This window comes from Meleagris gallopavo, chromosome 2 (assembly GCF_905368555.1).
Source record: "Meleagris gallopavo chromosome 2, MGAL_WU_HG_1.1, whole genome shotgun sequence".
Taxonomy (NCBI): Eukaryota; Metazoa; Chordata; class Aves; order Galliformes; family Phasianidae; genus Meleagris; species Meleagris gallopavo.
The window spans coordinates 70858792-70879908 of NC_139405.1; the positions used below are offsets into that span (position 1 = coordinate 70858792).

Consider the following 21117-nt stretch of genomic DNA (forward strand, 5'->3'; position numbering starts at 1 on the left):
TCCTTTCATATAAGGCAATTATGGAGGGAAGAAATTTAAGCTTTTTTTTCTACTAACTTGAAATTTTAATGTTGAAATATGTATTCATGCAAAACTCAGAATTTTTCATGTGTGGTTGCCAGAGATTTAGTAATTCAGTGATTAAAAAAATATAGGTAGCAAGGGAAGTCTAGTTTAAAGGAGAAAGCAGTCTTTATCAGAGTTTGAGATTTTGTCAGCATTCACTTCACTAAAAAAAAAAAAAATACAGGAGAACAGAGTCATGTAAAGAATTTAGGCTGTCTTGTTTCATTGAGGGAGCTGCAAGAATTTCCAGTCTATGTCACGCTTCTTCTGATTTCACTGTAGGGGAAAAAAAGCAGTCTTTTTTTGTTCCCAGCATTAAAAGTAGAAGTTGTTTAAGATCTTTCTAGAAAGAGTTTATAAAAACGTGTAGACCTATCCCAACCTTAGAAGTAAAAGTACATTATTTTTTCTGTAGTTCTTCCATTAGCATTCCATAGGCAGAATGCACTGCAGTTGTTTTCTTATTACAATAGAGCCAGTATATCATAACCATCTTCTGTATTTGTAAAAAGCTTAAGCATTTCTTTTATATTCTGGACTATTTGGTGGTGAAACTGCAGTGAGTAGATGGTCCAAGACTGAAAGTGCATCTTTCATGAGTGAGCCAAGTGTACTATAGACAGAAGGGGCTTTTCTGTTTGAAAGGATATTAATCTCAGGATATCTCTTGGATGCTTTCCTTATCATACCAACATCAGAAATAACTTGCACTTCTGGTTGGATCATGAATGCAAAAAGTCCTGAAAAAATTGCAGCGGGATTGAGCCTTACCAGGTGTTTGACTCTGTCACCAGTATTCGATTTCTCCACTGTTCATTCAAGCCAGGTGCACTCTTGCAACTTGCGAGTCAGAATGTACATGTGATGTTTAAGGTCTTTACAAAGGCAGGTAGGATGGAAGTTAGTCCAGTATCAGCTATTTAATTGTGGTATCCACAGCACAGAAATGTGTTCCAGGCCAGCTGTGCTACCAAATGAAAGACTTATTCGTGTTTGGGCAGAACTCTCTTGTCTCCTGTGGAATGAGTTAGGATTTCAAAAGATAATCTCTCTCTTCTCGTCCAAGACAGGATCAACTCTGTTGATGTCATTTCTGACGTGTTAGCCTAGCCTGTTCTTAAAGACTTCAGAGACTCTTCAGGGTGTCTCCTTTCCATTTCTGAGGTTTGGGACTAACTGTTGTGCCCTAAAATATTTCTATAGTCTGTTCTATAAGGCTGTGTTTAACAGCAGTACCGTGTCATCCTTCTGTGCAGCTTGATGCCAGTCTTGTCTCTTCAAGCAATTTGTGCATGGCTTCAGCTGTATACATTTTCATCATCTGAAAACCATTCCTGGAATTGGATCTTATTTGGCTGCTTAGAACTCCTCTTCCTGCTGTTTGTGCTGTCTTATAAAAATTGACTGTTCACCAGTTACTGCTTTGATTGGATGGCAGAAGAAATTTGGACCACTGAGGTGTCTACTGTGTTCCTTCTGCAGTTTGAGCATGCATGAAGGGGAGCCGGTACAAAACCAGCCCTTACTTTTCCTACAGAGCAACCTTAGAAAGTCTCCAAACTATGCGTATCTTGGCTACTAAGCTCACAAATGAAGTGTTATGTGGGGAGTCTTTGATTTGACAGCCTCTGCTTGGCTGAGAAAGTGCAATTGGATTCTCTCCAGTTGAAGCTTGCTGGTCCAGAATTTAGGTGGCCTGTGTTCCTCTTATAATGAGCTCTGACATCTGAGGTTTGGCCTGCCTTACAGCTTCAAGGTCAGGTGATTGCCTCACTCTTCTCTGCTTACATAGGAATGTTTATCACTCATCTTGTGTTCAAGACAAGTCAGAGAGATGAATTGTACAGACAGATGGCTTGAAACAGAGTCAGGTTATTACAGTGATAGTTCTTTATGTGCAGTGCATATGGATTCTGTGAGCTGCCATTCTTTTCTGCTATTTTGATGTCCTCTACCACCTGTATTTGCAATTGACTGAGGCTCAACTAGGCATATTCAAAGAAAGGTGGTTGTTTTTTTTTTTTTCTTTCTTTTTTTTTCCTTTTGACATATGCAGAAACAGCCTCCAGTTATGGAAGAACAGGCACAGCTTCTGAAGAAAGTCTGCTTTCTTGTGTTGAGGCATGTGTGCCCTCCAGAAGAGGAATTAACCTATGCTGAGTATAGCTACTGTTGAGTAACTTATTGTGTACTCTTGGGCTAGATTTGGCAGGCTGTATGATGGTATGCTGTGGTGTTCTACCATGATTTTTTATTACTCATGTTTCTGGTGCTTATCTTCTTCCTGTTTTTTTTTTCTCTCTTTTTGTTTGTTTGTTTTGCTTTAAACTGTTGTTTAAAGTAATACTTTAGCTATTACAAGCTGTGAAAAGACCTCTGAAAATGTGGACTCAGTGCATATAGTACAGGAAGGACTCCCTTGGACTAAAATATTCTGAGAGAGTCACCAAATTCCTGCTCACATTAGCTTGCTTTTGTAATCAAGACCACTGTGAATATTGATCTCCTTACCTATTTCACGCTTCCCTGATGGAGTGTCATTATGGAATAGATCTTACATCCTACAGGTCTGCTCAGAGTATCTATACGCTTCTGAATTATGTCAATTAAGGAATTGCTGCTTTCTGTCCTTTCAGGCCACTGTTTAAATTTCACTTTAGAAACTATTCCGGAAAAAAACGTGGTCAGATACATTGAGTTATTCAGTTTTATTGTAGAGTCACCTGGGGGAAACCTGCTTAGCGTTGGATGTTAAGAGACTGATGCATTTAGCTCTGATATTTAAGATTTATAGAGAGATGTGAGGATTTATTTATTTATTTTGGACGTCTGAGTAGGTTCGAAAGCGCAGAGCTTTCAGGGAGGTAAAGGATAAAGGATGTCTCACTCTATTAGAGTTGCTCGTTTATTCAGTTTTAATGCTCCAAATAAAGCGCTTACTTAATAAGTACTTTAGTTTAAACAGATTGGATATTTACACATTTACTAGCTTTAAAGTGCTCCTAAGTGTTACCTCTTCTATAATGACTTTTTAATGCTTTTATGTTTAATTCCCTAGTTTACCCTTCTCTTTAAAAACATAAATGAAAGTCAGTTGAGCAAGCAGACAGTGGCTTTGTAAGACCTCTGCAAAGATGTTTATGAGGAAGGCTTGTTTCTATCCTCAACCTTCAGGCTGCTTTTGGGAAATCAAATCTCAGAAGGCCAAGCTGGCAGCTGAAGTTCTATCCGTGTTAAGTGTTGGGTGTTACTAATTGCTCCCTTGAGATGCCTAAATTAGATGTCTGGAATGGTCTCCATGAATACTCTGCCCACTGTCTCTGTTCTGCAACTGCCAGTGTTTCAGTGCAAGGGATCACGTAGTTCTTCATGGTGCCATGAAAAAAGATAATATTCCTACTGAGTTTCATGGAATATAATGACTAAAAAAACTCAGTAAAGCATTTTACCATGAAGTTTGTGAAAACAAGCAACTTTATATTAGCAATATAGATAGATATCTTCTATAGTTCACATGTTTATACATTGTTTACTGGTATTCCTGTAGGGATTGTACATGTTAGCAGTTGATTTTGTCCTTTGTATACTGCTGCTTTTGTGTGTGTGTGTGTGTGTGTGTGTGTGTGTGTGTGTGGGAGACACTGTTGTGTATCCTATGTACTTAGACTTTAGTTATCTTACGGAACTTACTGTAGTTTTCAAGCTTACAAAAAACTAATTAAGTGGTAAATGCTTCAAGTATGGTGCACAGATATTTCTGTTTTGAATCTCAGGCTGTGTCCTTCTCTGCACTGGTGTATATTTCAAACCACAAAACGGAATATGGCTACAAACAATGCAGAGTCTTTTCTCTGTTTTAGAAATGCAAATAAAAAACCGTGAAGTTTCGCTTGTCGTAGAACAGAATAGCCATGTACTTAGCATTTTGTAAGATACATCTGCGTTCCAGTATAATTTCAGGCTGAGCAATGTGCAATACTTTCAAAAGAATGGTTGTGATAAATGGCAGAAACATGACTGTAAAGTACACATTATATCTGTTTCAGCCCGCATGCTGGTAGTGACAGGTGCTCAATGGTTGTCAGCATCCCTGTCAGCACGGAGACTCCTTTGACATTAAAGTCACCAGCTCGGTCCCAATGCTGCGCTGCTCTATTGGCAGTTCCATCAGGCTGTGGCCGATGAGAGAATGTCAGTGCTCTGCTGTTTTGCTGGTGTGTCACCAGCCCTCTGTGATTTTGGTCTGGCCTTGCTGGTTGTTTGAACTTGCCACACTTATTCTTCAGCAGCTTTCCTGGGGGAAATGAGCTGATAGATCATGAGTGGAGAGGTATCTTCAGGGCAATTCAAAACCACATCCGAAGTGACTTGTGTAAAGGTTTGTAATGATTACTGTTACTTTAAGCCAATCAATGGGCAGATTACCTGGGGACTCATTAAGTGGCATTTGTTGTGTCTGTAACAGAGTTTTGAGCTGTGTTTCAGGAAATGCAGTGACAGCCTTTAATGCTTAATTGACCTCTTCTCTTTGTTTCACGTTCCATATTTCCTTCTGATGCATTCCCTGGTGGCAGCAAACAGCCCTGCTCAGTATCCTGAACTTCTGCTCAGAGCTTCAACACCTCAGCCTGGGCAGCTGCGTCATGGTGAGTAGCTGGAGTGCTGTGTGGGTGTGCACACCTGTACTTCTAAACTTGACCTGGATCTGTGTTTCACAAAGGTGTGTTAAATGCTGGGTTGATGTTAGATGAGATATCAAACTTACAAAAGATTCGAGCTGGATATAACTTAGTCATCTTTTTAAAGACTGTATGCCAGTTTCATAGGCTTAAAATCTAGCTTGCGGTTTTTTTTCCATTTCATCCTCTTCCTAAATTTTGGGACATATCTTATGTGCGTAGTCATCAAAACAAATAATTAAGACTTTTTTTTTTTTTTGGAAATCCAGACCAAGTCATAATTCATAGCAAGCCAACACTTGTGTGACACTACAGTCATAAACACGAGAATGTTTTCAACAGAAGCTATTTGAGTCATGTAGACTTCCTGGGCACACATTGAATTAAAGAAAGAAAATACGGGGCTTGGAATCCCTGCACAGAGCTCATCTAAACTTTATTGAATATGCATATCAGGGTTGTATGCACTGGGAATTAACTTGCTGTCTCTGGTGATAAACGCATCTGATAGCGCATCAGGTAAACTTCCTTGCAGTTTCAGAAGCAAGTGACAAAGCAGAATTGACTCAGCCTTCCCCACTTTGACTCATGGACAGAGGAGGAAGGCAGTGTGTTGTTTTTCCAACAACTCTAGTCTTCCTATGATTTTTGATAGTGGATTTCATTCCTTCAACCTGTGGAGTTGGGGTACTTTGAGCCCCTTTGGCTTGTCTGAGGTAAATAGTAATGCTCCCATAAGGAAGTGTAGCAGATGATCAACCTAGAATGGAAATAGGTGCCCTCTTTAATGCACGTACACTTTATAGTTGCTGTTTCTATTGTCATAAATACAATTTTAATAATCTCTTGAAGAAAAGGAGGGAGTTCTCAAAGAAAATGAAGTTCTAACTGCATTTTCACTGATCCTTAGTGTCAAGTGAATATAAAAGCACGTATGTCTGGAAGTAAATAGGAACTTTATTTTTGTCTCATGTAGGAGTAGACCTCAGTGTACGGTGAGTAATTTTCAGAGCTCTTTAGAAGTGACAGATGCTTAGGATGGATCTGTGGATGTGTTAGCAAATAAATCTTGAAACACCTATGTGTGTCTAGAAGGGTGGTATACATGACAAAGTGTCTATTTTCCTTGCAGATTGAAGACTATGATCTTATAGCAAGCATGATGGGAGCAAAATGCAAAAAGCTTCGCAGTCTGGATCTTTGGAGATGTAAAAACATAACTGAAAATGGAATAGCAGAGTTGGCTTCAGGCTGTCAGCTTTTGGAAGAACTTGATCTTGGCTGGTGCCCCACATTACAGAGCAGTACGGGTTGTTTCACAAACCTTGCACGTAAACTCCCAAACTTGCAAAAGCTCTTTCTTACGGCCAACAGGTCTGTGTGTGACACAGATATTGAAGAGCTTGCAGCTAACTGTACTCACTTACGGCAGCTAGATATATTGGGTAAGAAAATGTAGGAATATTGGTATATGTTTTACCGTTCTCAGAAGCCTACGAGTTATAAAAGGAATTCATGTGGTCAAACTGCTGCCCAGATGTATTTATATATATTTATATATTTATATAAAAAATATGGCTTAGCTTGTGGAAAAAATGAGAGATAAGTAGTAACTGCAGTGGTTTTCTGACACCTAAATCCTTTGGATTCTACTAATTGTGTAATTTGATTGTTTACTTACATATGTTACTTAAGCTAAGAATTGTGTGGATTTGTTCCAGTAATTTTTAGTTTCATGATAATCAGTATATTTAATGGACATCTTTTGATTTTGCTCTCAGAAGGTCCAGTCTCTTCTTCTTGTTTCTGCTTTTGTTTTTTAATTTCTATGAAGTGTAACAAAGTATATTGATAGTGGGAATTTCTGATTAATAAATGGGTTTCTGCTTTTGCACAGTATAGGTACACCAAGCAATATTAACAATCTTTGTCACTTTTAACAGGAATTGAATTTGTCTCTTTAAAGAGAAAAATGTTATTAATAACAAAACTTTAAATGGAATTACCACAGAAGTGGGAAAGAAGTGATGAGGTGCAAAGAATGCATCAAATCTTAGATTTCTAATAATCTGCGGTGTCTATAGCTAAAAACAGTTTGGGAAATCCGAACTAAATATGTGTTGGATCTTGAGTAAGGACTTTAGGAATTGTAGTTTTACTCTTTCTTTGGCAGAATGTGGGATTATCTTTAAAAGGAACAGTCTGTGACAATGATGGTAGTCTTGACATTGATGTAGGGAAAATTTCTTCATCTTCCTCTTAACTTATTTTCACAGGGTTGGTTGAAAAATGAAGATTTAAATTATTAAAGAGAAGAACATAGCTGCACTGCTTATTTTCAGTATTTAATAATTTTTTGAGAAAGTAATACATTCAGGTTGGGAGTGGTACTCCAGAGAAACAGTGCCTTTTACTCAAAGAATGTTACAAGCAAGCTTAAGGCTTACCAGTGTTTCTCATTACAAAAATTTACCACATGGCTGCAAGTTGTCACCACAATATAGATAGTAAATGTTTTTACTGTGAAATAGTTTTACTTATCTATAAATGAGAAAGCTACCTTCTCTCCAACGTGGAAGGAGAATGAACAGATGAAAACTTAAGTCCACTTAGTACGTATTATTCTGGATTAATGCGTAAGTTTTCGGGTGGTAATATATGCTTTTGCCTGTGGTTAAGGGAATATGTTTTGTAGCTAGACTAGCAGGGATATACATTTCACTGTTCAGACATGAAAAGTTTCCAAAAGGCTTAGTGAATACAGTCTTTCATAAACATGTATGTTCTCCTGACCACCCACATACATGCTATTACAATGGCATTGTGTCTGCCCACAAATTGGTCTGACCTTTTCACTGTACCAGAGGCTGCAGAATGAATAGTTCGGTTGTGTTAAGCCTGCAGATAAGTCTGCTAGTTCTGCTGCCTCTCTGCCAGCACTGAAGGGTTTTTGCCACACTTCTCCTTTAACAATTGAATTCGCATTTGAATTCAGTTTAACATCTCATTGATGTTTTTGTTGAAAAATGTGTGAACGTGGAGAGGAATTCTGTTCCATTCCCTAGGTGCCTGCAGTGTTACTGAGTCAAGTGGGTTTATCAGGTAAGGATCAACCTTACCTGATAAAACTGCAAATTGTGTTCAGCAAGGTGCTCTCTAGAGGATATCCAGTTGAATTATCCACAAGTTGTTACCAAAAATCTCGGTGTCTACTCCCATAATTTGCTTTCTTTCTTCAGAGGAATACTTAGCAGAATGCAACCTTTTTTTTTTTCTCTTCTATAAACAATCAATACATTCTTCACAATGTATGTGAAGAAGTGACCCAGCTATTGTGGTACTAGTAAGAAAACTCTTCATGTCTTCTTTTGAATATGGGAGCTGTTATATTACAGTCTGTGGTTCAGAGAAGGAGTTGTCAAGCAGAATCACAACCTTGCTGAGGTCATCTGGAGGTAGAATTGCCAGATGTTCAAATATAAATTCATAAATCTCTTTTATGAACCCAAGACCTGGTCTCTTACATCACAAGAACGCTGAGAAAATTATAAATCTCATTACATGCTCCGACTTCTGGCTGCCGATGTAGGACCATCCTATCTCTATAAACTGTGTAAATTCTTAATATGATTTTTTCCTATTAAAGAAGAATGACAACAGGTCTGAAGCTATTAGAGGCTCGAGGTCAGTTCTCGGCTTTGCAAGATTAACCTTGAACATTGGGTCTCCTCTATGATGTGAATGAAAGGGAGATTCTCTTACTGCATCCTTTGTCATTTCCCAAGTAAAGAAATGGCTGGCTTATACATGCATATGTTAAGGGCATACAAGTATTACTGCTGGGTTAGCAGTGCGTGCAGCAAGGGAACTTACTTTGTCTCAATTACACTGCATAAAAGCTTGATTTTGCTGTATAAAGGAGCTCACCTAAGTAGAGATCAAAATGTCTTGCCTTGCAGCATAATCACCAGTGTGGACAATACTTTGCTTGTTTCTCTGTTCAACTGGTAGAACATACAAACGTGGCAGGGAAAAATTCTTGGTTCAGTTACAGAATATTTATACTCCCACTGTTTTCAGAAGGAAATCTAAGGCTCTGAAAGAAAGCTTGTTGAACTGTTCTTCATTTAAGTATGAAAAAAAAAAAAAAGTTATATGTACCTTGGATGCCAAGGTGGCTCTGCGGCTTGCTGCTCATCTGTCCTTTTCTTGGTGTGTCTGTTATTCTTTGGTAATACCCTTCTTCTTGATTTAATACAATGAAAGAAGATGAAAATTGCCGGTTTCCAAGTGCTGCGTAAAATTATTGGCCCACATAAAGCATTGTTTGATGGGTAGCTTTGTTTAAATTGTGTTTAAAGCATACTTGAGAGAGTAAAGTTCTGTTAAAATCATGGTTTGGTTTCATATCTGCTGTATTTATAATACAGTTTGGAAAAATTATGATGTAAGTGTGTCACTAAGTACATGAGTATGTTTCTTGGGTTTTTTAGTTCTGATATTTCTTTTACCCATTACATACTGAGCTGCCTATTTACAAGTATCTTCTACTTCTCTGCCTGCATCTTTTCCACTAATGGACTATACAAGAATTATTTCCCCTACTTTTTGCTCACCTGAGGAATGTAGAGTGATCCAGCTATGATTATCTGACATTTTTATAGTGTTGCAGTACAATGTCCAGTGTTACAAAACTTGAAACAGAAACCTCATGTCAAGACAGGTGACCACATGAATTGGCAGAGCAAATAGGTTTAAATGTATGCCATATCAGCTGTTTAGTTGTGTTACTGTGAATACTAGTTGCTATCAATGATGAACAATAAGTCATATTAACCTCATTTCCCAAAAGTCTTAACTTTCTCTACCTTGCACAAAGAGTAATAAAAAGTAGGCACCCTCGTTACTGCAGAATTTGTATACTGCTAACTGCATACCAGCATGTCCTACACATTTCTGAGCAACAGCAAAACTAACAGCCCCCTTGCCAGCTGTCAAAATCCTCAGCTTTCTCTTAGGGCATCAACACATAGCTAGTCAATTCAAACATATGAATGTGCACCACATTTAAACTTACAATTAGAGTGCTGTAAATCGAGTAAAATGTAAAGAATAAAAGGCTAATCTGGTTGGATAGGGAAGAAAAGGAGAAGAGAGAGTGATTGGGAGAATAGTGCTATTTGTTTCTGGGTATCTCTTTTTTTTATTATTTTTTATTTTTTTTTTTAGCACAGCAACATCTATGTGTTATTTTTGAGTAAAAGTTGAAAGCTGTTTTTTCATGTGCAGCCTTTTGAAAGTTTCGTATTAGTGTATTTTTAAATGAAATTACTGGAGGCCCATTTAAAAAAAAAAAAAAACTTTAATCTTAATTATCATTTGTGTATCAGTACCTTTTGCCCCAGAAATTGTGACTCTGGCAATTTTCCAGATGTGGTACTTCTGTAGTCATCATACACTCAACTGCTCAAGAATTTGAGGATTTGGATGTATTACGTATATAAGTGTAATCATTTTCAGCTAATAAGCATATCTGTTCTTGCATATGAACCATTACTCAAAGTACCCTTTATGAAAGGTTTTTTTTTCAGGACTATAAGCTGAGCAACAGAAAAAAAGGCAGATGTTATGAATTTCTCAAAGAAATGGGCAACGTAGGAAAAATTGTAATAAAATAGCAAAGGTTCAGAAGCCTCCAAACTGTAGGAAAATGTGCAATGTAGCTAACTAGCATATTTTGTCAGTTTTTGAAAGGCAAGGAAAAATATGCTATATTATACTTCTGAAATGCTTTTGAATGTACTTTTGAGAAATGTCTCATTAATTCGGCCTTGTGTAACATAGAGCAAGTCTGTGGATGTTTGCTTATTCCCTGGTGTGAATGACCAAATACTGCAAACACTGACTAGCCTTTTTAGCTTTGGAGAAGGTTTTTCCTAATGTAAAATTTTAAGTCTGGGGATGAAGAAAGTAAGAGGTGCAATAAAGCTCGCACTTGGATGACCTATTTGGTTCTAAATCTATTAAAAGTCTTAGATTAAGCCATAGGTCAACTGTCAAAGTTCAGATAGGAAGGAATGAAGAGGACCCTCCTACACACAAAATGGCTAGGCATCTGTATATAGCATTTTGTAAAAAGGTTTGGATTTTTATCTTAAAAGCTGAGATGGTCAAATAAAACTAGTTTTAAATGAAGATGCTAATGCAGTAGCAATTTTAAATGAAGATGCTAATGCAGTAGCAATTTTAGGCTTGGTAGAAGGATGATAGTGTAATTTTTTCCTGGAGTTTCAGCTGAAACATTAGAGCAGATCCTTCTGATAGTATTGTACTCTGGTACAGTTATGATTAAGGGAAGTAAATAACTAAAGAATATCACAAAATTCATGTGTGTGCCAAGGGGACTGGTGCCAGATCAACCACCTGACCATTGTGGTGACAGTGATTATATGATGGTAAGAGAGTTGAAAGTCACAATAATGGTGCACCTTAATTACCTCCCAGTAGATGAGGTAAAATTTGATGACATGATAACAGAGACAGAGTAATGTTCCTAAATAACCAATTCAAGATTCTACCGCAGAATAGGTGAAAACCACATTTAGAGACCCCCATGCTTACACAGAGAACTACAGGAGACTACTAGAAACAGTCATCTTTCTGGAAATGAGTCATGTTCAAAGGAGGAAAATAAAAGGTGAAACAGCATCACAGTAAGGCAGAAATGGACCATTAATGAGCTATTGGCTAAACGTAGTGCTAAAATGGTAATTCAGATATGTTGGAAGAAGTTTACAGGAGAATTACTGAGACTGGTAGATTAACAGTGTGTCTGGCCACTCAGATATGAGAAGGCTCTTGCAGGAAAACATCTTATTAAAACATCAGCCTTCAAGTAGGCTGCAACTTTAGACCCATTCTCTCCAGAATGTCCTGGAAAGCTGTCTTAAACTGGAATGCTGATACAGGAAGCTTTTGAACAAGTTAATATGTTGAGCAGTAATAAATTGTTAGCACTAATATTTATGCAGCGGTTCTAAATGAGCTCACACGCAAAGCTGTTGGTATGATTTGTTGCTTAAATTGGCCTCAGCGCTAGAGAAATGAAGGGCTGAAACGTGCAACTGGACATGAAGAGAGTTAAGATACTGTGAAGGAGAGCTCCGTCCCTGTGAGATCTTTCACCTGCTAGGTCTTTCAAACCTAGAACTTCTTGGAGTTTGTGGTGAAGATAAACACTGATACGATCTGGGTAGCATTGGATTTTCAGAAGTTTTTACCAAGGCTGTTCTGTTTTTGTAACAAGATGTTTTCTGTCTTAGAGAAGGGGTTTAAGTGAGAGAAAGCAGAGGATAAGAATGCATTGTTCCTTTGCACAATGAAATTAAGTCACTGCTGTGGTCACCAAGGACCATAATGTGATAGATGCTGTCTCAGTAATACAGACAAAGGGGTGAATAATGCCATACCAGAACTTGCTGATAATGCACAAGCAGTTAAGAAAGAAAAATCTAAAGCTGAAGAACTTAAAGCTGAAGATTTGCGAAATGATCCTGTGATACTTAGTAACCAGATGATAAAACAAGAGGAAGAAAGAGTTCCATCAAGCTTATGAATGATTTAGAAAAAGTGGAATGTCAATGCTTTACCAATAGATATCTGCCAATAGATATTCACAGGCCTGCTGGATGCATAAGCTTTTTATAGTCGGTAGAAATTGAGCAGTGTGTCACACTGTAGACATCCATGCTTGGTTTACTTTCTGGAATAACTTGCCTGGCTACCAGCTGCTCCAGTAAGGTGTGTGTGTCCAACCTTTAGGTTTGCCTGAGCTGCATTAAGCGAAGAGGAATTGTTCTTGGACTGCATGTCATACAATAATAGAATGGCTTAGGTTGGAAGGGACATTAAAGATCATCTAGTCCCAGCCTCCAGCCATGGGCAGGGTTGTCAATCTCTAGATGAAACTGCCTGGAGTTGCATTCAGCCTGACCTTGAACGATTCTTTCAGGGGTGGGGCATCCACAACTCTTTGAAACCTGTTCCATCGCCTCACCATCCTCTGAGTAAAGAATTACTTCCAGCATCAAACCTAAATTTCCCCTCTTTTAGTTTAGATCCCCTTTGTCCTATCACTGTTAGTTTTAAAAGTCCTGTTTATAACCTCCCCTTAAGTACTGGAAGGCTATTATTAAGTCTCTCCAGAGCCTTCTCCTTTCTGAGCTAAACAAGCCCAACTCCCTCTTCATAAGAGAGATGCTCCAGCCTTCTGATCATCTTCTTAGCCTGCTCCAACAGCTCTGCATCCTTCTTGTGCTGGGGAAAATTGAACAAACTAGGCAGGAGTTGAACCTACAGTCTTGTTATCCATAGCCAGATGTGTTATCCATTGCACCACTGGCTCCAGTAAAATGCATAACATAGTTAATGTGATAGGCAACAAAGCTTCTTTTATTTTTAATATATGTTATTAAAATGTAAAAAAAGTAACAAGGACATAAAACTAGTGGGTTATTTGAGTTTGTGAAGTTAATGCATCATTCTGCTTTGATGAGGTGCTGCAATCCCCAGTGAGTTCTCAAGATGTTCATCAGAGATTTTTGATGAAATTTTACACTTTTCGTGCTTTATCCTTGTCAGCAATTGTTCACAAATACGTGTACTGCCAAAAAGTGATGATGTGAATAAGATGTGATTGTGAAGCAAGGGGTATCTTTCTCAGATGAGATAGGTCTTATAAAAGTCTAGTAGAGACATGATCAATTTTCCTTTGAGTCAAATATCTGATTGCATCTCTGTGCATTCCAATTTGAAATTCTCGGGTACTATATTTATGTGGACTGAAGATGGAGTTGCAAATATACCAAAAAATTGTTGTGTTTTTTTTTTCAATCTTGAAACTTGTCAAATTCCTTTATCGATACAGAAAGTACTGCTGCCTGTTTCTGCTGGTTGCAGGACTGTGTATAGCCAATGTGTCAAAATGCATAAAATTATTTGCCATAATTTGAGCCAGCACTGTATACTGTGCCCTTCCTGTGCCCCAGATAATGTTGGTCAAACAGCAGTGTTTGGTTGTTGCTGAACAATCTGGGTGTGCATTTGGAGCCAGGCTGAGTCACTCGGTGTGGAAGAACCACTAGCACAGTGGTGTGACAGCTGTGGGATGGGCTGCAGTATGAGCTGTGCCAGGCAACATAGCCTACAGGCCTTGGGTCGGACATGCCTGCAGTAAGGTTTGGGTCTCCTGTCAGTCCTGTCTGCCAGGTCAGTAGTAGTCTTTTGAGAACTGTTCCCGCGTGATATGAGTTTGTACCTATAGCCACTCTAGAGTCCTAGAAGCCTTGCTGATGTATTTGGAAGTGGAAGAGCTGTAGCAGTGTGTGTTGTGCCAGGCATTGCAGCCAGCAGAAAAGCCACAAGAACGTGAATGTAGCATAGTATTTTCCGTGTAGCCAAAGCCCAGGATCTAGTCACTGGGTCTTGTGGCTTTGGATACTTTGGTCAGCTTCTGTATTTAGAAATTTCTCTTGAAGTTGTAAAGTTTCTTCTAAGAAGCAAACGATCTAAATGAATGGCTGAGTTGGGAAAATGCAACAGGCTTCTTAAAGGCAAAAATTATGCAAAGACTGCCACTGAGAAGTTTTTCATTTGAAATCTAATTGAAATAATGTAAATAAACATTGCATTACTAGCATTCTTTTCATGCAATATTAGCAGCTTTAAAACAAACAACTATTCTTTTTAACTTTGCGTTTTTTCTTTCTTTTTTGTTTCAAACAGGGACGAGGATGGTAACCCCAGCATCTTTAAGAAAACTGCTGGAGTCTTGTAAAGATCTTTCTTTACTCGATGTGTCCTTCTGTTCACAGATTGATAACAGAGTTGTCCTAGAACTGAATGCCAACTTTCCTAATGTGTTCATAAAGAAGAGTTTCACCCAGTGACTCACTACATATGCTGCTATGGAATCCCTTTGACAGTTATTTCCTGTGAATTTGTGCTGATTTTTTTATGAAGAGTTATGAAATAGTGGATTGCATTAATTTTTTGCACAAATGGGTAAAATACATTTTAAATTTAAATGTATTATGCATTTCCTAGAGCTGATATTGTACCTAATAATTGTTTTACTCTGTTAATCAGTGGCACTGCATGTTTTTAAATACTAGCCATATTTATGGCTTTAATGGCAAGAAAATGAAAAACATCATACGTGTCCCTTTATAGGGTGTTATACCCAGCAAACATGTTAATATCTAGATAAATGAAAATGTTGAATATTTACCAGTAAGAAAAAAAAAAAAGGTGCTTCATTTTTTATTTATGTGTATATGTGTGTATGTGTATATAAATGTGTACAGATCTACATGCACACATGGTAGCATTTTAATTTGGTCTGCAGCATAACATCGTATGATCAGGCCTACAATTAGTTGTTTTAAAAACTGTTTGAGCTTAATTAAGAATGGATTGGAAAGACAGGTTTTCTTTTTTTTTTTTTTTGTGGCAATGAACTGCATTTGATTTTCATCCCTTCCTCCATCTGAAACAGATGTAGTGATGTTTTACAGTCCAGCCTAAGTGACACAACAGATAAATTCAAGAACCTTCCACCTGAACTTGTAGCAGAAATGAAAGAGAAAATTGCCAGCTGCTTCTTGGTGTTGGATATAAAGTTTGAGCTGTACACAGTGTCATAACTGATGTGTAGAAAACTCCAGACCAATTTTCTTTACACAGGCAAGACGGTTGGTTTGTATACATCTAATTACCCTGCACAGCATGTAAAATATAGTACTTAAGTTAATGCATTAGCACATGTCCCTTGCACAGGAATAAAATCTGTCAAGTTGTAAGAACAAGCATGTTTGTTCAGTAAAACAGCAATGAAAGTAGTTTTGGAAGGAGAGCAATGCGTTTTGGTGATTTAGTTTTATAAGGTATTGGATTTGGGTTTTTTTTGGTGTGTTTCCTTCTTTCCCCAGAAGTGAGAGCTCTAAGTACTGTTGTACTCTCTCTCTTCAGCACTATTGAAATGTTGAAGAAGGAAAACTGTTGATGAACTATTTACAGGGTTTCTTCCTTTTGCACTTCCTTGGATGAAGCTTTTCTCTTTTTTTCTTTAATACCACTGCTAGAATATGTTGCTGTGTACATCAAGAGTTGAGGGTTGTTTTTTTTTTTACCTATTTAGCTATTACTGATGAATATGGACCATGAAATACAGCTTGTCGTTTGATATTGGCTCCACTGTTACTGTCGCGATGGCACTTACTACCTACTGGAAGAAGAGGGAAAATATTCATCTGGCAGAAATACATTATTGCACTGAGGACCACTGGCAAAGAATACTTCATTTCATGCAGTAAATAACCATCCAGTGGTAGAGGACTTCTACAAATTGTTAAAGATTTGACAATCTCTGCAACTCCTGAATGAACACTCTGAACTCTTGTGCAGGTGCCAATACTTTTCAAACTGTGTCACAAAACAACTAGAAACCCGTATCTGATTTTTATAAAAAGACCTCATTCTTTTGATTTTTTTTTTTTTTTTTTAGTGTTACAGAATCTTTTGGGAATTCCAGATCCAAAGAAGGGCAATGCACAGTTGGCTTCTTGTTTTATTTTTTTCCTCTGCACAGATGGCACTATGGGATTTCCAGCCATATCCATTCCACTTTTTTTTTTGGTTGTTTGTTTCTAGTAACCTGGACAATGTCAGAGAACTTTAAATTCAGATTTTGTTTTCCCCACTGACAGATGTCAACTTTGGCATGGTTCTGTGTGAAACCTCATTTCTTTCAATCAGATTTAGGTTGATTTACTTTTCTGGGAACTTTTAATATATATATATATTTTTTATCAATAAGTAATATTTTTCATTGTAATTTAATGTTGAAGGCTGTTGTCAATATTGTTAATATTGAATTGTTATTGTCTACAGGTATTATCTACCTGTAGAAGAATACAGGCTTGGATAATGGGACTTTAGAAAGAATAGTATTTTTTAAAAAAATGTTTTTGTTGAAAAATTTCACTTCTCAGGGTGCATCTGTGTTTATCTTTTTTGTTTTTTTTTCTTAAGAGATCTTGTTTTCCACTGTAAATAGGATGGGATACGGATGAAGTGATATCCATTGTGCCTTTAAACTGGTAAACTAAATAGTACAGAGTCATTGCTGTAGCATCAGTGAATCAAATAAGTGTTTTTGTAATCATGTATGTGTGAAGGATTTCATTCTCTATTGCTTTTTAGGTGGTATAAAGGAGGTTTAAATTGACATTTAGTTGTTCATACTGAGGGATTTTTTCTTTCTTTTGTGCCTTCTGTTTAAAGCTGGTTTTATCAGAAGTTCTCTACTGTAACTTGAAAGATAAATTGAAATCTACTCTTTATTTGGGCTATTTAAAACTTGGCTGTTGCTAATGTAATTAATTCAAATAGCTGAGAAATAATTGGGAAAGACTTTCATCTATAATTGTACACTTTAACCTTCAATCAGTGGGTAAAAATCTTTTAGCTATGGCTTTATACCTCCAAAATGTCTTCCAGCAAAGCGAGGAAAGACTGGACTTCATATTACTGATATTTCCAAGATAAGAAAATGAGATACTTTTATACCTTCCTTATGTTACAATGAAGTAAACGTAAGTTGCTGTATTTTGTGGTTGTTTTATTTTATATTTAGGTGTGTATATATGTACACACGTATGTACATTTATATATACACTTATGTATAAATCTCAACATTTTTCATGTAAGAATTACTTGAGTGAAGTACACATAACAGCAGGAGGTGTTTTCTAGCAGCTGTGTTTTAAAATGTTGTTCTACAGCTGATGGAGAGGACTGCGTTTCTCTCCATCTGTGCAGCAGGAAAAACCTGGGGCCTGGGCAGTACAGGTGTGCTGGATTTCCTGTGTTGCTTTGCCAAAGTGCCTTTTGTTTGTCTAGAGGTGAGAGATATTACAAGGTATGGTAGAGTGTGAATGCAAAGTCCGATAACTACTGTGGTCTCTCTCCATGTGAAGTGGTCATATAGAGGGAAATTTGTTTTAGTTTCATTTAATCCAAAGTGAATGATGCCAATTGTTCTGGAACTGAGTGGTCTTTTCCAATGGTCAGCCATCCCTTGGTCACGTTATCTAAATTCTGCTTTTAAGGATACTCCACTTTTTTTTTATCTTGTCTTTTGATGTTGTCTATCTTTCCTAATCATTGTAAAAGATGTGTTTCAGCAATGAATGTTAAAAAATGCATTGCTAAAATGCCTTTAAAAAAAAAAAAAGTGACATGCTGTGAAGTTCTCCTGTTCTTAAACTAAAGGGGGATTTGCTGTAGTGTATGGATGAAGTTGGCATGAGCTGTCATATAGGGAGATAAGTCATTCATTCTGGTCATGTTTAATGTCAATGGGAATTTTACCATTTAAAACATCTTCCCAAATTTTGATGTTTCTAATTCAGTGTTGTACTTTCACCGTATTCATAATCATGAATTGTTTTGGTTGACAAAATAGCTTTCTGGACACGGATGAAGCTGCTTATGTTTAAATTATGCACTTGATTAAGTACATTGCTGTGCAGGACTTGTGTAAAAGAACAACTTTTCACAGCAGTTTGAAACTTTTAATCCCTATGTACTTAGAGATCCAAATTTGAGACAAAAAAAAAAAAAAAAAAAAGCCCCAACAAAATAGGGGAAGCTCATTGTATTTCTTGCCCAATTGTTAGGGCTCTCATGTCATCTTTTCCAGATATAAGCTGTCCAGTAATCGTGGTACATAGTGAGTGGAACTCAGTAAGTGCTTTTTCTCTGAAAGTTAGACATCTGGTTTAAGTGAGGAATCTGGGCACCTCTAGAGAGCTATTAATCTCCTCCTTAGATGTTTGAGAAAAGTCATATGAATTGTTTCCTCGGGCCTCCCTGAGGAGGCTCTGGAAGCTGTGATTTAGTTCAGGTTAGATACTTTGATTTAGAATACTAACCTGAGGTTAATTCCACCCAGCATTGTACTATCAGCCTTGGAATAGCAAAAGAAGTTAGAACAACATCCATCCCCAAACATCAAAACTTTCAAAAATCTATCCAGAAGGAAGCAAATTAAGGAGAAGCTGGCTTGAAAAGTCTGTCTTTATAAAGCCAGGAACTGCTTCTACTCTGGAATCCCTTGCCAATGTCCAGGGTGTCTTTTTCTTAAATTGAAATGCATCCCCTTTCTCTATTTTAAAACATCATCTACCTGTCTATCTGGCTATATGTATAGTTCTGTAAATGCATGAGATTAACTGGAAAACATAATTAATATATTGCAGTTATTTTTATAATCTTTCATATTGCTGTAATTAAGACTATGACTACTTTAAGTGCTCTCCTGTCATCAGAAATGTTACCCACTGTGCACTTGCAAAATTGTGTGTTTAGTCCTAATTTATACTGTGTGTACTTACTGCATCTTATGGGATATGTTTCACAGGTGAAATCTGCAGGACTGCTAAATTTACAAAAACTAGATAAAATGTAGCATTTTCTTATATGGAGCTTGGGAGTGGCTTTATGTACTGATTTACATGTTCATTATTACTCTTTTGCAATGATTCTATATGTTGTAGCTTTTGATATTGCTAGGCTAAAGATTCCTGGTTCAATGCATCTGTACATGCTGTGTTAGACATGGACAACTTTTTTCCAAAATAAAAGTGTTTGTCTTTCACTGAGATGGTAATTTCTGTGACTCCAGGTTTCTGATTAAAGGATTCTTTAATTAAATCTTACCATGTGTAGGACAAGGTCAATCCTACACATCCTTCTTTTCAGTCTGGAGAAGAGGAGGCTCAGAGGAGACCTTGTTTCTCTCTATAACTACCTGAAGGGAGGTTGTAGTGAGCTGGGGGTTGGCCTCTTCTCTCGTGTAACCGGTGATAGAACTACAGCGAATGGCTTCAAGCCAGGGGAGAATTAGGCTGGATGTTAGGAAATACTACTTTTCTGAAGGAGTGGTCAGGTACTGGAATGGGCTGTCCAGGGAGGTGGTGGAGTAACCGAGGTGTTAAAGGAATGGTTGGATTTTGTGTTGAGGGACATGGTTTATTGAGTACTATTGATGATAGGTGGATGGTTGGACTGGATGATCTTGAAGGTCTTTTCCAACCTTGGTGATTCTGTGCGATTTTATGATATGATTGTTGACATCAGGAAGCATCAAGGCATGAGTCTTGTTTGTTAAGGGCCTCATAATCTTCAAAGAAGGACTTTGGCAAAAGGTAGCTCTTGTTAGGAAGATTCAGTAATAGCAGACAATAGTGGCATTTGTCTGTTTAGTTGATGGATAAAGTACTGTTATTTTAGTTTGAACTGTGGAGCTCTAGGTTGTTTTGATTTAAGAATATCTGTTATGACAGACACCCCAAGTTGTAGAGGATCCTTTGTGAGGAATGAAGTTTTTCTCTTCTGTGTTTTGTTCCTCTTCTCTAGAAACGAATGTATCTATTAAACCAGCAAACCCAACAAACACCAAAACACAACTGTTTGAAGTCACAAAAGCAAGTGTAGAGTATTACACTTAGGGAGAAATAATTGCATGCACCAATACAGGCTGGGGGATGAGCTGCTGGAGAGGAGCTCTGCAGAGAGGGACCTGGGCGTCCTGGTGGACGACAGGTTGGCCATGAGCCAGCAGTGTGCCCTCGTGGCCAAAAGGCCAATGGCATTCTGGGGTGCATTAAAAAGAGCGTGGCCAGCAGGTTGAGGGAGGTGATCCTCCCCCTCTACTCTGCCCTGGTAAGGCCTCATCTGGAGTACTGTGTCCAGTTCTGGGCTCCCCAGTACAAAAAAGACAGGGATCTCTTGGAAAGAGTCCAGCGGAGGGCCACAAAGATGGTGAAGGGCCTGGAGCATCTCCCCTATGAAGAAAGGCTGAGTGAACTGGGTCTGTTTAGCCTTGAGAAAAGACAACTGAGAGGGGACCTGATCCAGGTTTATAAATACCTGAGGTGTGGCGGCCATAGCGGTGAGGCCAGTCTCTTTTCAGTGGTACGTGGAGACAGGACGAGGGGAAACGGACATAAGCTGCAGCATAGGAAGTTTTGCACGAATGTGCGTAAGAACTTCTTCACGGTGAGGGTGACGGAGCACTGGAACAGGCTGCCCAGGGAGGTTGTGGAGTCTCCTTCTCTGGAGATATTCAAGTCTCGCCTGGATGCCTACCTGTGCGACCTGGTGTAGGGAACCTGCTTTGGCAGGGGGGTTGGTCTCGATGATCTCTAGAGGTCCCTTCCAACCCCTACAATTCTGTGATTCTGTGAAGTCTCTTTTCTTGGATACTGAAGAAATACCAAATCATAGAATGGTTTGGGTTGGAAGGGAC

At 38.0% G+C, this 21117-nt stretch overlaps 1 protein-coding gene across 8 annotated transcripts in view; it reads left to right on the plus strand.

The window, feature by feature from the left end:
• Positions 1 to 19464, plus strand: part of FBXL4 (F-box and leucine rich repeat protein 4) — a 55744-nt gene extending 36280 nt beyond the window's left edge. For 4 of the 8 annotated variants that reach the window (XM_085217601.1, XM_085217603.1, XM_085217604.1 and 1 more), the window contains exons 7-9: positions 4641 to 4712; positions 5878 to 6190; positions 14529 to 19464. In XM_085217601.1, coding sequence (XP_085073727.1) covers positions 4641 to 4712; positions 5878 to 6190; positions 14529 to 14692 — 549 coding nt within the window. In that variant the 3' untranslated portion in view covers positions 14693 to 19464. The remainder of the gene's footprint in view (positions 1 to 4640; positions 4713 to 5877; positions 6191 to 14528) is intronic. The other 4 variants (XR_014881464.1, XR_014881465.1, XR_014881463.1 and 1 more) reach the window with 4 other exon arrangements.
• Positions 19465 to 21117: the final 1653 nt, after the last annotated feature.